This window comes from Pelobates fuscus, chromosome 3, assembly GCF_036172605.1.
Source record: "Pelobates fuscus isolate aPelFus1 chromosome 3, aPelFus1.pri, whole genome shotgun sequence".
Classification (NCBI taxonomy): domain Eukaryota; kingdom Metazoa; phylum Chordata; class Amphibia; order Anura; family Pelobatidae; genus Pelobates; species Pelobates fuscus.
Genome location: NC_086319.1, coordinates 109,611,511 through 109,628,443, shown reverse-complemented (window position 1 = coordinate 109,628,443; position 16,933 = coordinate 109,611,511). Strand labels below are relative to the sequence as shown.

Sequence of the window (16,933 nt, the reverse complement as noted above, 5' to 3'; positions counted from 1 at the left end):
GATTCCTTAGGAGTTCCAGCTTTAGATCCCATCTGTGGCCCAGGAAGGGAGCGGTTTAGGGCTGGGTCGTGCCGGCTGGCCTGGGATCCTCCAGCGATATCCCGTCACTCAGGTGGGGCCTTGACCTCCCGGAGGAGAGAAGAGTGTTTAGGTGGTAGTCCCGGGGTATGTCGTAGTTTAGCTAATGGGTGACTCACCACTGGTCTGAGGTGTTGGAGCTGTCGTTGAGTTGCTTGCCTCCTCTTCCCCACTATCTGGGCTGCGCCTTGGTCCCATCCAGGGGCTGCTAGCTGCTGCCTGTGGAGTTGTTGCCAGAGGAATCTGTTCTGGAGTGCCCCTGTGATTAGTAAGCTTGGCCCAGAAGTCGGCAAACAGGCTGTCCAGCTGTTCCGAGAGAGGAGGTAGCGGGGTTGCACGTAGCGTCCGCCATGTTTGGCATTGCTGGTCCGGCAGGCAGGTAGGCCAATTCTGATGCCTCATTCCTGAGCTGCAGCATGTGGTTGCCGGGATATCCCTCACCGGCGGGAAGGGAAGAGAGTTGTCTGGGGAGTTGAGTAGGCTGCAGTCGGTGGAGGGATTGACCACCTCCCTCGTGCCATCTGAGTAGGGCTATTTGCGGTACTTTTGGCAGAATATGGGCAATTTAGCACGGAGCTCGTCTAGTGATGCAAATCTACCTGTCCTCTCCTGATCTCTCTCCACCCATCCAGTCTCTGACTGCCTCTCTTCGATTTCCAAATGGATGGCGGCTCACTTCCTTCTCCCTCCAACGGCGCTACCATCACCTCTACCTCGCAGACTCGCTGCCTGGATGTTCTTTTTGACTCCAACCTCTCCTTCACCCCTCATGTCCAATCAATCGCCAAATCCTGTCGCTTCCATCTCAAAAAACATAGAGCGCATCCGCCCCTATTTAACTCCGGAAGGGGCTAAGGTGCTGGTCCATGCTCCTGTTCTCTCTCGCCTGGACTATTGCAGTACTCTTCTCAGTGGTCTTACGTGTTCCCAGATTGCACCGTTGCAATCTATAATGAATGCAGCGGCAAGACTCGCACCTCCCACGCCTCCCCGCTCTGTCAGTCCCTGCATTGGCTTACAGCTAGATATAGGGCTCAATTTTAAATTCTGGTGCTTGCTTAAAAGTCCCTACATAATGCTGCTCCAACCTACCTATTCTCCCTAATACACAAGTATGTCCCGTCAAGGCCCCTATGCTCTGCCAAAGACCTACGTATATCCTCTGTCCGTACTCCCACCTCTAACGCTGGCCTCCAAGACTTTTCCAGGGCTGCACCTCTTCTGTGGAACTCCCTTCCCTTCTCCGTAAGAATTTCATCCAGTCTCCACTTATTCAAAAATCATTGAAAACTCTCTTCTTCAAGAAAGCATATCAATGAAACTGTTAGTAGGTTTTTATCCCCGCCCCCCATGACTCCTCTCCTGCAACTGTCAAAAATGACCTACTTAGCCCTCAGTGAATACTATTCTAACAACCTACTTCGTACCCCTACTTTTACCCTTTGTGCCACTATACCCCACTCCCTCTAGAATGTAAGCGCATTGAGCAGGGCCCTCCACCCCTCTGTTCCTGTACGTCCAGTTGTCTGGTTACAATTACATGTCTGTTAGTCCACCCATTGTACAGCGCTACGGAATCTGATGGCGCTATATAAATAATAAAATAATAATAATGTGCAAACGCTCAGCTTGGCTGCAAAGCTCCGCCCCCCCCCCCCCCCCCAGTGCTCTTTATAAAGCGCTCATTTTATTGTAAACTCTCCCAGCAAACAGCCTTCTTATGTTATTATACCATACTCCCATTAGTCCATAATCTTGTTTGAGCTCCTTGTTTCAACTACTTGTATGTTAGTTCACCTATTGCAAATCTTTACCTCTGATATAATATATTGGTGGTTTATAAAGAACTGTAATAATAATACTAATACTACTAATACTACTAATAATAACAACACTAATACTAATACTACACATTTTCCATTCTCACCGCCGGCCATTAGATGGCGCACACCTCTAGCATTCCGTTCTTTTGCGGATTCTTTCTGCCCCGGAAACGGAAGTCAGCGGCAGAGGAAGCACCTCTGTGACCTGTGCTTGGCATTGAGTGTCCGCAGTTTCTGGGCAAGGTGAGCGCTCAGTGTGTTACGTTTGTCCTATGTGCTGTGCGGTGCTGTGAGAGCGAGCAGGGCGGACGGTGTATCCGGAGTTTATTAATTGAGTGTGAGACGCTGGTAAGCTGCATGGCGGTCACTGTATCACACACAGTGCGGGGGAGCTGGGTCTGCGGGGAGACAAACAGCCGAGACATGAATTCTCACTTTCCTATGGTTATGGGCAATATAGCGGACTATGTAGCTGCAGAGTCTCAATGAAGCCGAGCTGTCAATCATTAGGATATTACCCAGGAAGGAGGAATAATGACATTACAGAGTAAGGGAATGATTGACAGCTCCCTTTGTGCTGGAGCCCTGGACCAGGCTGCAGATCATTAGCCCTTGTGTTGTGGACTACCTGTACGACCATGCTCAGCCAATCTGTAGGCTAGCTGAGCATTGTGGGGGTTGTAGACAGAAGACTTGAAGGGACTCTGCAGAGGGGGGAGTTAGTTATTAAAATAAATGCTTTAAAAAGCAGTGATGACACCAAATGCCTGATATCTGTCAGCTAATACTGCTTTTTCTTTTCATTGTAAGAGCAGTGCACATAATCCTTTAGGTGCACAGCTGTTGTGAGTACATTTATTCTTCAAAAAACACAAGTTAAATTACTCCACATGCAATTAATATATTGGGATGTCTGAATCCCACAGCCATCACTTGTAGTGAACACAAGTTGGCAGAGAAGCTCCACCATACTTTGTTGTATGGTATGTTTGGATTGTGCCCTTCATTATAAGTGCTCCAGGAATCTGTAAGTTTAGTGTTTCACAAAGTGAGTTTAACCTTTCTGCTGCCAGAGGTGTAACTCCACCTCCGGCAGTGTCATTGGGCTGCCATCAGCGAGCCCAGAACTAGAGTTATGAGCAGGCTAATGCTAATTTTGTGCACTTTCAACACTATCAATGAATGAGTGGCAGGATTTACATTGCTAGAAGCTGGCTGTCGTAAATTCTTCAGTGGAGACCTGGCGCCCCTCAGGATCAGGAAAGGGTACACTGACCCATTACGAGGAAAAGGGGTTAGGATACTCCTACCATCATAGCCACTATAGCGAGATGTAGTAGTTATAATGGTTTGAGTAACCCTATAAGCAATTAAGTTCACTGGAATGCAGGTAGCAGATGTAGGCATTAACTCACCAGGGGGAGCAGAAAAGGTCTACAGGATGCCCCTTTGTTCTCCACCCAGTGGAGGTACTGCTAAGTAATAGATTACACACTTCTTTTTAGCAATACCAATTCATACCATCACTGGGTGCCGCGCTTAGCTAAATGTGGACAGCTAACACTCTCAGCCAGTCTCCACCACCCTTTGCTGGTCTGGCTAATGCTTCCTCGTTAGCCCTAGCAGTAGGGATCGACCGATTATCGGTCTGGCCGATATTCGGTATTTTCGGCAATATAGGTATTGGCATATAGAGATACCGATATAGCCGATAATACATACCAGGACCGCAGGGCTCCCTTCAGCTCCCCTTTGTAAATCTTGCGAGTCCCGCGGCCGTCAGAGCATTGCCACGGGTTACCATGGCAATGCTCTGCGTGGCACACAGGCCACGAGATTTACACAGGGGAGCTGCTGGGAAGGTAAGCAAGCACTTGCTGGATCCCCACTGCACAGTCCATGCCACCGGACCACCAGGGAATGCCATAACCCCCCCTCCCTGGCCAGGTAACAAGCAGGGAGGGGGGATTAAACAAAAAATGTAAGATAAAAAAAATATGGAAATTAAAAAGGCGCTCCTCCCACCCCCCCATTTTACACAAATTACATACCTACAGAAACACACACACACACACACTCTGGATTATATACACACACTACACACGTACACTGCATTCACGATACACATACTACACAAACACTCTGCATTCATTATATACACACACTGCATTCACTATACACACTCTGCATTCATTATATACATACACAAGCACACTGCATTCACTTTACGCACACTACACCCACTGCATTCACTTTACGCACACTACACCCACTGCATTCACTTTACGCACACTACACCCACTGCATTCACTTTACGCACACTACACCCACTGCATTCACTTTACGCACACTACACCCACTGCATTCACTTTACGCACGCTACACCCACTGCATTCACTTTACGCACGCTACACCCACTGCATTCACTTTACGCACGCTACACCCACTGCATTCACTTTACGCACGCTACACCCACTGCATTCACTTTACGCACGCTACACCCACTGCATTCACTTTACGCACGCTACACCCACTGCATTCACTTTACGCACGCTACACCCACTGCATTCACTTTACGCACGCTACACCCACTGCATTCACTTTACGCACGCTACACCCACTGCATTCACTTTACGCACGCTACACCCACTGCATTCACTTTACGCACGCTACACCCACTGCATTCACTTTACGCACGCTACACCCACTGCATTCACTTTACGCACACTATTTGAGCATTTAACTTTAGAAATAGTTAACTTTTTTCAAAATGGTAAATGTGCAGAATATTGTAAAATTATCGGCTATCAGCCTGAAAGTTCACAGATTATCGGTATCGGCTCTAAAAAATCAATATCGGTCGATCCCTACCAAGCAGCACAGAGGTTATAGATGGCTCTCGTTTAGAATTAAAACAGTTTAACACTGACTGGAACGATGGCTCCAGATACTAATCAATTCAGTAAATTGATGCAGATTTATTTTTGCTTGTATGCACTAGATACGTTGCTTTTACTGGTTCATCATGTCACACCACCGGGTAAGAAATAATTTTTCACTGTATTTTCCTTATTTAGTTTATGTATATGTAACGGCTACCCAGGTAGTGAGAGGGTATCAGCCGTTTGAGACGTCCTTTTTCCCGGCAAGCTGCTGTATAGTAATGAAGTTACTTATTCCCATCCACAAGATCCAAGAGCAGAGTCATGCATAGCTGTTAAAAGAGCAAGATAGTTATGCAGTAAATCCCCTTCCAAGAACGAGACGAGGCTACGTTTTGAAGGGTCAAGAAGAACAAAATTTTAATGACAAGGACTCTCCTTTTATGCGATTCTGCCCATGCAAGGGAGACACCTACATAATTAGTACAGTAACCAATAACAAACATGGTACATCCCACACATCTCCTCCCATCAGAAACATTTAACATAATTAACACACACACACATTTTTACCCTAGTTTTGGATGTACCCCAAATACTTGGGGTACATTCATAAACCCAGTATCCCCAGATATCCCTAATCTGGGGGAACACCATACTCAAAAATCATCCCATTCGGTTAAGGGGTTCGGGAGTTATGGGGCTTTAAAGTTTTGACTGACCGCACAGGCACACTAGCCGAAAATAGTTCCATACGTTTTGGCCTTGCGGTCGGTCCTCGTTCGTGTGGTGAAAAGGCACGAAAATCTTGCCATCCGTGAATAACTTGATGGTCGCTAGAATCCCTGTATGTGGCATAGTCTATCTACCGAACGGCAGGACGATCGGTAGTTTCAACACGAATTTACAGTGTTATTGAGGTCTCAGCGGTGTTCGCCTATTCGAGTGTCCGTTTCTAGTTCCAGACACTAGACGGCAAATCACCGCTGTTCTTGAACGAAGATGGCCGCGAACACGTGTAAAAGTCCCGAAATGGCGGCCACCCAGGAACTGAAACAAAGAGTTTGTGCGTTTCTCATATGGATGGTATGTGCCGATCCAGGAGGTTAAATACCACATAATTGAATAGCAGGGTGGTCCGGTGTTCGGTAGTTTGTATTCATATTTATGCATGCTGAGTCTCTACCGTATGGGTTGCATAAATAGACGGATGTTGGTAAAAGTCCCAAACTGTGATAAAAATAATCCACATGAACCCGGTAAGCTATTCCATTGTATCCATAGTCTCTGTTGCTGTATATGTACCTGGTTAGTTGTTAAAGGGCCGGTTAGCAATAAGTATTCCCAGGCAAACGGTAGGGTTCTGTTACAGTATACATTACCCAGAGAAACCACCCATCTTTATGAGATTTGTCCTTAATGCTTCTCTATGACAAACATTTGCTTGGACAATGCCCAGCACTAACAACGAAGTAAGTTCTGGGAGAAAAAGAGAATGTCTTCAATAGCTACAGAGGCCAGTTCTGCAGCTAAAGAAACGTAAACTTGTAGGGCTTGGGAAATGTTTGCAATATTTAGTAAATGCAGTTGTACGTTTTGAATGTAGTTTCCCTTTACCACATTTTTTTTTTTTTTTATTGTGCACAATTTAACAGATCGTCCTGCTTTGTCACAATAACATAAGCAGGAACTTGCATAATCCACAATGAAACATGTTACATGAAAGTTTGAACATTTAAAGCAATTGCTGTGTTTCATTTCGCTGAGTCGGCACATTTTATAGTAAGATTAATATACATTTGAGGCAGCCACACACATTATGATTAAGTTACAGGTGTGAAATGCAATTAGAGTGATGCAGTATGGAAAAGTTGTGCTGATAGTGCTAACGTAACATGCTAGTTTTGCATTGCTTGAGGTACAGGCACAATTTCGATATTAACACTTTCAATAATAACAGGCTGAACATAACTTATGAGGTGCTACTATGAGGCTAATCTATACATAGGGTTATAGTTAAGATGCTGCAGGGTATTGCAGCGTGGTGAATGCTTAAACTTTCGCATCTGTATGAGAGACATGGTGGGAGCCCGGCTGTGTACTTTGGCATACGAGTGGTGACAAAGAGGGTCAGATCATGGCGAAGGCACCAGGTTACTGGAGAGGCAAGAAACAAAATCGCTGAGCGCTTACTGTGTATATGATACTCGTGTCACATTTTTAATTTAAATACATGGCATTGCTTTTCTGTGAGGTTCCAACATTTATGCTTATGCTATATTTATATCTGCTTAGATTCTCGCTATAAGAAAAGAAAAATCAAGGTGAGCCTGACAGGTGAGACGAGTCAGAGGAGAGACACAGAATGAGGGGTATACAATAGCATTAGGTAACCAACTTTGTGGGTCAGACTTAGCTGCAGGCAAAACATTGCAGTGAGTTCGTGGGTGAGTTGTTTGAGACATGTAAACTGCTGGTTGTGCTAGTTTAGTAAGAGAGTCAGTTTGCAGGTGAAGTATAGTCAGCAGGGCTCTCTGTTGCTGCCGTTCCATAGCCCCCATTTACCCTATGCCTCGATTCAGCATAGCATAGTCCCTGTTGCTGCCGGTGTGTGGCAGGTTTTGAGTGACCAGTAAGGGGCCGTGCGTTTCATTGTCCCGAATCAAGGCTCTCCTTGTCTTGTTGGGCTCGATGCAGGGCTGCGGTTTGCTCTTGGTTGGTGCCCACCTCCGTGCTGCAGAAGGTTTCAGAGGCCTTTGCTGTTTGCGTGCCCTCCAAGCTGGGTCCTTCATTGCGGGTTCTTGCTGCTGCTGCTTATTCCTAGGCTTGGGAGGGGCACTGTGTATGGTCCGCAACCGAAGTAGAGCTTCTTCCCCTGATAGCATTGCTGGCTTTAACCCCTTAAGGACACATGACATGTGTGACATGTCATGATTCCCTTTTATTCCAGAAGTTTGGTCCTTAAGGGGTTAAGGTGTTTAGGTTCTGCAGTGTTCTTCTCTAAGTTACCGTGCTTGGGTAAGGTGGCTGCCTGTTTCTCTGCCGCCTTCTTGCCGTTTTGGGTCTCTTCGGGTTTGCCGATTTTCGCTGTGGGTCGGGCGGTGAATGGCATGGTGGGGAGCTTAAGTTTGATGGCTGCTGGATTCCCTGTTGCAGTCTGCATTCCAGCTTCCGCCAGAAATTTGTGAATATTTGCTCCAAGCTGGACACAGGGACTTGTTGTTCCACCTGGCTGCTGACAAGCCGCGTGGTCGCCGCCATCTTTGGCAAATCTCTTGGCCTTCCGATGGGCTTCTTTGTGCCTGCCATGGCTGGGAGGACTCCCAGTAGTGGACCGGGATCACCCCCACTGGTCCATAGGGGGGGGGGAGGGGGTTGCGGGGTACTAGCGTGTGGCGCTCAGCTCTCTGGCTGCTCCAGACTGGGAACTCGGCTGCCGCTCCCTGCCATTGCGCTCCCGGCCGCATGCCTCCGCGGGTAAAGCCTGTTGCCTGTTGTCCGCATCACCGGTTCACCGTGTGGACTAAGTACCAGGTCGTCGCTTAAGGTCGGTGTGTGCCGTTTCATGAGGTTTGGAGGTACCTTTTTAGCTTTTTTTTCACAGCTTAGTCAGGAGCTTCAGTTAGGCACGTCTCTCCCCCCCCCCCCCCCCCTGGCAGTCAGGCCCCGCCCCCCCCCCCTTACCACATTTTGAATGTAGTTTCCAAGAACCCCTTGGATGGTAGTAGTTTGTGGGGTGTTTTAAGAACTCCAGTGGAAAAAGTATTTTTGTTTGTGACCCCTTTGTGCGACTTGGGATTTTTGTTGCCATTGCTTTGAGTGGATGTATCTTTTTCCTTCCATTTCCTGACTGTCCCTTCTTTCCCCTATTCTGGTTTTCATTTTTCTTAATGTATTACTTATTTCCTTTTTCTTATCTTTTTCTCTTGAGTGTGAAATCCTTTTCACTTCTTAAAAATGTTACTGGAGACTTGTACAAGCCTATTCTGATGTAACTTATTATGCAATTCCGTAATTTACACACATTGCTATGTTTTGTGGGAGTGCACATCAGTCATCTCTTGTAAATAAATAAAGAATTAAAAGAAAACAGTGGCAGTGCAAAGATTGGCTGAGAAGTATTAAGCATTTCCTGATCCTGCCAATTTCTATCTGTCTTTAAAAGTCAAAACAATGTGGTCATTTATAGTCTCAGGGGGCAGATCCCAAGGTGTTGCAGAACTACATCTCCCATTATGCTTGCCTTTAGAATGACAAGGCTTTGTGGAAGCTGTAGTTTTAAAACATCTGGGAATCTCTGGTGTAGGATGTCCTTTAAGCGTAGCAGCTGCTCTTGAATAAAAGGTCACAAGTACTGATTTTACCGTGGGAAATCTAAAGTATGTGTCCTTGTATGTGGCATGATACTGCAGGCTGGTGAAATTGCATTTAAAAAAAATAAATAAAAATAAAAACAATCCTTGGGGACTGGTTGTTACAGAAAAAAAAAAAAACAGTTGTGTGACGGTTGTATACCTATATTGCTAAATATTTACATAATGAATACATTGTGTCTTGTCTTGTGATAAATTATAGAACAAAAAGTCAATGCCAGGAAATGCAGTGTCAGCTCAGGGTTCATGAAGTGTTCTGTGTATGGGTTGTGTGTGTGTATATACACATTCAAGTGCATATTGGCTGAAAACAGGACAAATAAATCTGTACTGCTGACAAGATTGAACACGCTACACTTTGAAAGTGGATGCCTTTGAATATTCTTTAGTGCAGTGTCATTGAACATATGATGGTGGAATTGAACTCTATGTCCTCTTCTCCACACAACCTTTAGTAACCTTGACTCTGGTTTTCTGAGAGAACAGCTGTTAGAGGCATCTTTGCATACCTTTTTCTACATGAACATAAAATAGGTATCATGCATTGAACAAAAAAGATTGCGTGAAAATGTCATAATGCTGATATATAGAGGCTCTTGCATTGCACAGTATCTGACACAATGCAGTTGATTATTATTCCAAAATAAGAGCGAGAGTGTGTCTCTCTCACACCTGGATTTAGCACTTAATGTCTACACAAATGGCACGGCTTGCCTGGATGCTGTAACTCCAGCCAAAGTTATAGAAGCAGAAAGGAGAGGATTTAGGTCTTGCTAGTGCATATTTCACTGCTTTGTTTCAAGCAGAGTACATGATCCACATTCAGTCCCTATTTAGGACTTTTAACAGCATAACAATACAATGCATACAAGCTCTAGAGCGCCAAAAAAATTTAAAGTGAATGAGATCAAAGATGAGTGAGAGGGGAAACCATGAGTACTGTTGCCCAAACCATAATCATAACCTGTTTATTTCTTATTGTTACTAAGTCACTTTTAATGCCAAAGTGGCAGCAAGATCACAGAGAGGCTCAAAATTGTGAGTGAAATAAAGTTGCATGTACCACAATGAAATAAACAACATAGTGACAACATATTCATATGTCTTAATTAGAACAGCATTTCATAAATCATGAAGCTCAAATATATGGCTGTAGCAAACATGAAAAACAAAGTTGTATCTGAACAACCTATATATTTCCATTGCCATAATACAGACTGGGGCTGTGGGGGCTGCAGAGATCTTACTTACCTCTCCTGCAGCTCTCTCCTCCTCCTCCGCGCCGTCCGTTCAGCACCTCGGTCAGCTCCCAGTGTAAATCTCTCCCCCCCCACTGAACTACCAATCCCACTGGACCACCAGGGAAGGAGCCCCCTCCCTGGCACGCTAGCAAGCAGGGAGGGGGGACAAAAAAAAGTATCATAGTAATAAAAATAAATTAATTAATATAACAAAAAAAAATGAAAATAATAATAATACAATAATAAAAAAAGTAATAAAAAAATATATAACAAAAATGAAAATAATAATACAATAATAAAAATAGTAATAAAAAAAATTATATAACAAAAAAAAAATGAAAATAATAATAATAAAAAATATATTAAAATGCCCACCCCCCACCAAGGCTCTGCATCACACTCTGCATCACACACACACACACTGCACTCACACACACACTGCACTCACACACACACTGCACTCACACTGCACCCATACACACACACTGCACCCATACACACTGCACCTATACGCACACACTGCATTCATTATATACACACACTGTAAAAAATTAAATTAATATAATTTTTTTTAGGATCTAATTTTATTTAGAAATTTACCAGTAGCTGCTGCATTTCCCACCCTAGTCTTATACTCGAGTCAATACGTTTTCCCAGTTTTTGGGGGTAAAATTAGGGGCCTCGGCTTATATTCGGGTCGGCTTATACTCGAGTATATACGGTATATCCCTTTTTACATTTTTTTTCCATGGAGAAAAGAAAGCACGCCCTCCTTTTAATTCTATGGGTTTACATATCAGTTGTTAATAATAATCTGTTCTTTAGCAGGTGTTAAAAATAGGTAAATACAACACATGACATATTATTATACCATGTCATGATTTATTTACAGTACACCTTATGATTCCATAAGTGTCACTGCGATCACATGACTCTGAGGAGGGTACCCTGAGAAGGGTATTTAGGCTGCAGGGAGGTCCTGATCATTGGGGTGCTATGCCACCCTAACAGAGTTAAAGCCCTCCTTTCTTGGGGTGGCATAGCACTCCCTAACATCGGGATTGGGTTAAGAGCTCTACGATCATCTCTAGAGATGTTACAGTGACCCCAGTAGGTACTGTTGATAGTTCCAATTTAGTTCTGTGCTAAAAATTAAAGACCAATGTGATACTTGTCTGAATGGAGGTCTTTTTCTTACCCTTGTATATAGATAGATTTGTTCGAGAGTGAATTAAAAAAATTCAGACTAAAATAGCTGAGTTTAAAAAAACCTGGAAGTCAGCTTTGTTGTTTTCAGTTTGACAACTGTTACCTTTACGTTTTGAAATTCACAGTGCGTGTAGATGTGTGTACTCCAATGTTAATTGACTTTGCTTCATTGTGTTTCTAACTTACCAATTATTTGACAGAGAAAAGTGATAAACCATGGGAGGCCTTCACTTCGGAGACCTAGCTAAAGTGCGGCACATCATCACCTACAGTCTGTCTCCTTTCGAACAGAAAGCTTTCCCACACTTTTTTTCCAAAGGCATTCCGAACGTGTGGCGGAGATTCTCAGCACAGGTGTTAAAAGTGGCCCCACGTAAGTATTTATCAGGACTTTTTTTTTTTTCCCACATGACCATAAATGCAAGAAATGACTCGCACACACTCTCCATATCAGCAGAATTGAGTCCCCCTCGCTTTTTGTCATTAGCAGATTCACTTCTCATTGCTACCAGCAGGCAGGACTTGTACTAGTCCATTCTCCCGTCCTTTGCCCAGTGGTAGCAGTAGCACATTCTCTCCCTTCCCTTCAGTGTACCCACTAATACTAGCACATTCTCCCATACTTCTTTCACTAGTAATAGTAATTACAGCCTATACCCCTATCCTGCCCACTCATTCTGGTAGCCCATTATCCAACTAAAATGTCCACTTGGAGTAGTGCCCACTCTTCCTCCATCCTGTCCACTAGTAGTAGCTCAATTCCCCCACCCCTCCCCCTAAAAAAAGGGTGACCTATTTCTGCTCAATAGATGGAAGTCTTCATATACTTTCCTCATCACTGGTCTATATAGTGATGTGAGTGGAGCCACATACAGCGTGTACTCCATGTAACACCGAGCTTTGCAGATCCATGCAATTTCCTCTGTTAAATATGTGGATATCCGAGGTTGCACTACTAAGATCATGCAAACATTTAGTAGGTTGCTCCCTGTCTGAGGATAAATTGTTACCTTGTTTGTTCTTTGGCCCAGTACTTGGGATCATTCTATTCTTCTATTTGATGTGCAGTATGTCGTCAGTAAACCCTCAATATAAATAGACATTTCTTCATAATAATGATAAATGCCAAAATCTAACTGAAACCATGCCCAGTTACATAGGGGTCAGTTACTTCTCTGCCTTACCAAGAGATACCATAGCATGTTTATCTTTATTTAATAAAATATTGGCCATGTTTCTTACAATTATAATCTTTTGAATATAAATGTAGAATAATTACACACTTTCTGAGGCGGTTTTAGAGAAAATATCACTAAAAAGCTTTTAATCAGCCTCCCTGTTAGGCCCTAATGTGCATGTTAGATTAGTTCCAATGTGACCCCCCCCCCCCCCCCCCCCCCCTTAACAAAATGCATGTCTTTAATTCACTAACTTCAGTCACTGTATGATGTAAAGGTTCCTGCCAAAATGACACCACTTACTTTTCATTCCACAAATGAAAAGTAAGCTGCCCATAATTTATTTTTTTTACCCCTTAGAACCATACATTATCTAGTCTATCATAGCAATCTATTATTTAAAGAGGCACTGTAAGCTGCATAACCATTACAACTTATAGTGGTGGTTATGATGCGAAGAGTTAGTGGAATTGAGGCCCATATATTTCTTGAACCAATATAGAGATTTTTGCAAGAACAGCTGCACTTACCTGTACAAATTATCCATCATTGTATGATGTTCATAGACTGTGTCTTCATCCAACTTCCTGGCACTTGGTTCAAGAATAGCAGATAGTGGGCACATATGTCATAGGTTTATGAAATGTTAAGTTCTGCATGATAGTATAAGAAAAGTGATATGTGAGCTATATCTATAAATAAAATACTAAAATAAAAATACTGTTGATTAAAAGACATCCTGTATTAAACACAGAGCATTACATTGGAACATAGTATGCTGAGGGGCGCTCAAAGGAGGGAGATTTTAACTGGTTTTGTGCAGTATAAGGCACTTCCACAGAGGTTTAGGTAAACAGATGCCCTTGTGCCAGGCAATGCTTACATTGTATCTTCCAGACAACAAATGGAACAATGTCTTTTAGTAGATCTTCACATGGCGCTGAGCACAGCTAATTCTCATACAGAAGCATAGAACTGGCGGATTGTGGCGGTTTCCACACAAATGTACCTTGTGCTTTCATTGCTTCTATAAGTGAAGCATCTGATTGGACATCGATCATCATGATTGATGGTCTCAGAGGCAGGGTTGGAGACTGTCACAGCACTGGATTACAGGTACATTCAGTACATTTTAACAAAGGGGGCCAATAAGCTAAACCTACAAGGGACACACTGATTCATACCCTGACACTGTCAGACAACCTTCATTGTAATATTAAAGACTCTGGAAACGGCAGATTCTATTAGTGTAGGTGGGGTTCTGGAAGCTGAACAGCAACATGTTGTATTGTTGTGCATTAATTTGAATGTGCTGGAGCTCTTAACCAGTTAATGCTATGAGTTTTCCAATGATTTTTATTCTGCATAGTTTTTTTTTTTTTTTTTTTTTTTTATTGTAATGTAGCAGATATTTACACACTTGTTTTTTTTGGTTTTTTCATCCTCCAGCTTTTTTGCTCATGTATATAACATATTCCTGGGGAACCCAAGAACATGCAAACAACAAGAAGAAGATCCCATCCTTGTTTGAAAATGACAAGTAAAGTTGCCTCTTTGGAGATCTGTGGCATTTTTTTTCTGTGACTCTGTTCCTCTTACAGATGGCAGAAAGAATTATTTATTTGTCTTTCGCACCATTTGTGAGCCATAAATAAAATTGTTTCAAATTGATTTTGCTGTTTTCTGTATGCTTGAAAATGTATTGTTGAACGTTTACTGCACTTGGTTTTTCGTGACTCTACCCTCTCCAGAGACTGCATCATTATTATTTTAAACTATGTTCGAACCAGTCCTAGCCAATGGCAAGACTAAGGAGGAAGATTATTGAACAATGCCACATCTTTTCACGTTCATCTAATGCTAAACGTACAGTAAATACCTCCCCCACCTAGTACTCTACTGAAATATTTATGGATACTCCTCCTTCGCGACAGTCGCAGTAACGACTGCAGTTAATGTGTTTTTTAAGCTCTAGTGTGTGTATCAGTATTATGGATCAGTAGTTCTGTTCACATCTTAAACCTAATAGACTGCTCCAAAACTGGAACCGTTACATTTATCTCTACATTTAATAAGTACATTTTGTGTACCCTCTATGCTTGTGTCCACCTTTGATTCCATCTTTCCAGAATGTACCGTAGACTTGTTCTACTGAAAGATATTTTTTACCTGAGTATATAGCTGGGCTATTGGTTCTGAGCTCAAACCGATCTACATAAAGGACCCCAAAAATTTTACAACCTGATTCTTTAGGAAAACATAATTTTATGACCTGCAGCACTAAACTGCTTTACCTTCTCATAGACAAACACAAATACTATCTGTGGATGGTTTCTTTCAGGCACCAAAGTATCTGCTAAATATTAGGGGTGATCCTTTGTCATAGTAGCATTTTTAATGCAGAACTGTAATTTCTCTAAAAATTATATTTAATTAAAAACTATTACATGTAAGATAAAAATAGATTGACACAATTTTCTTTTAAATCTATGTATTAAAGATTTAACAATTGGTATGGCAATCCAGTTTAGTCCTGGCACAATTATAATTTTTATTCCACCTTAAAAATGTTATGTTGAAAGACTTCTTGATGATTGACAAGAAACCATGGCAAATGTGATCAGTTCTAGGTTAGAATTTAATGCTGTAGTGTGTATTTTTCAGTCCTCAAAAATATAGGGTCCGATTGCGAGTAAAATTAAAAAAATAAGGGTCATCTGCATTGCAGGGAATTTAAGAAACACATCCATAACCCCAACAGCCCACTTTAGTGCTTTAGTACATTTAAATAAAAACCTATAGCGTGACATCATAAAGAAAAGACATAATGTCACTTTTCAATTTTTTTATGTTTTCTATCAATGTCATGGCAATGACAAAAACAGTATTGTTCCATGTGGTTTTGTTAAAAAATGTACTCCTAATTGCAACGGATAACACACAACTGTTTCTGCTCACATTTTCCTGCTCTTGATGGAAATATTTTAGTTTTTCGTCCAAGACTGTAATGTGTTAGCTCTGAACTGTTGTCCAATGAAGACCACCTTCTCCATATATCAGACGCAGAGGCGGCTCTCTAATTAGAAAATTTAGGCGGCCGCCTAAGGCCTCGCGCTGATGAGGGCCTTGCGGCTGCCTAAATCGCCTTAGGGCAGAATACCATGTCTGACCGAGGACCCAACACAAGAGGAGGCCCTGCGGCTTGCTCATAATGCTGCCGGGTGCGAGGCCCCTCCTGTCAGTTTGCCCGAGAGAGAGACAGCCTTCAGTCTGCAGCCATCAGAGCAGAGCAGACTGAAATGTCTCGCGGGGTTACCACGGCAACACTCTAACTGGAGATCGCAAGATTTACCACAGGGTCTGCAGCTCACTCCTGGGGGAGCTGCAGACCAGAGAGCCGGACCAGCGGGGAGACTGCACCCACAAGACCACCAAGGAAGGTATTTATGAACCCTAATACCTAACCCCTGTTACTGCCCCTCCACCCCACCTACCCCCTGTTACTGCCCCTCCATCCCCCTACCCCCTGTTACGACCCCCTATTACGGTCCCTCTACCCCCCTACCCCATGTCACTTCCCTTCCACCCCCCCACCCCCTGTTACTGTTTCTCCACCCCTGTTACTGCCCCTCCATCCCCATACACCCTGTCACTGCCCCTCCACCTCCTACCCCTGTCACTGCCCCTCCACCCCCTGTTACTGCCCTTCCATCCCCCCCACCCCCTGTCACTGCCCCTCCACCCCCACCCCTGTTACTGCCTCTCCATCCCCCAACCCTCTGCTACTGCCCCTCTATCCCCCCTACCCCTGTTACTGACACTCCACCCCCCTACCACCTGTTACTGCCCCTCCATCCCTTCTACCTCCTGTTACTGACCCTCCATTCCTTCCTACCCCTTTCTACTACCCTTCCATCCCCTCCACCCCCTGTCACTGCCCTTCCACCCCCACCCCTGTTACTGCCTCTCCATCCCCCAACCCTCTGCTACTGCCCCTCTATCCCCCCTACCCCTGTCACTGCCCCTCCATCCCCCTACCCCCTGTCACTGCCCCTCCTACCCATTGTCACAGCCCCTCCACACCCTACCCCTTGTTACACCCTCTCCATCCCCCCACCCCCTGTCACGGCCCCTCCACCCCCTACCCCC

At 43.8% G+C, this 16,933-nt stretch overlaps 1 protein-coding gene across 3 annotated transcripts; it reads left to right on the top strand.

Moving 5' to 3' along the window:
* Positions 1-2,059: 2,059 nt before the first annotated feature.
* LOC134600867 (cytochrome b-c1 complex subunit 8) lies at positions 2,060-14,455 on the top strand. 3 transcript variants are annotated; one of them, XM_063445254.1, is made up of 3 exons: positions 2,060-2,144; positions 11,807-11,979; positions 14,234-14,455. In XM_063445254.1, exons 2-3 carry the CDS (start codon positions 11,823-11,825, stop codon positions 14,326-14,328), a joined length of 252 nt encoding a protein of 83 aa, XP_063301324.1. In that variant the 5' UTR covers positions 2,060-2,144; positions 11,807-11,822; the 3' UTR covers positions 14,329-14,455. The 3 variants fall into 3 exon arrangements, with proteins under 3 accessions (XP_063301324.1, XP_063301325.1, XP_063301326.1); XM_063445255.1 differs by having other exon boundaries at positions 2,068-2,144; positions 11,793-11,979; XM_063445256.1 differs by lacking the exon at positions 2,060-2,144 and adding an exon at positions 2,151-2,249.
* The last annotated feature ends 2,478 nt before the right edge of the window (positions 14,456-16,933 follow it).

Bases quoted from the DNA above. Each gene is read 5' to 3' on its own strand.
- LOC134600867 (XM_063445254.1), top strand. From the start codon at position 11,823: ATGGGAGGCCTTCACTTCGGAGACCTAGCTAAAGTGCGGCACATCATC. The intron at 11,980-14,233 runs GTAAGTATTTAT...TTCATCCTCCAG, and splicing joins GGTGTTAAAAGTGGCCCCAC to CTTTTTTGCTCATGTATATA.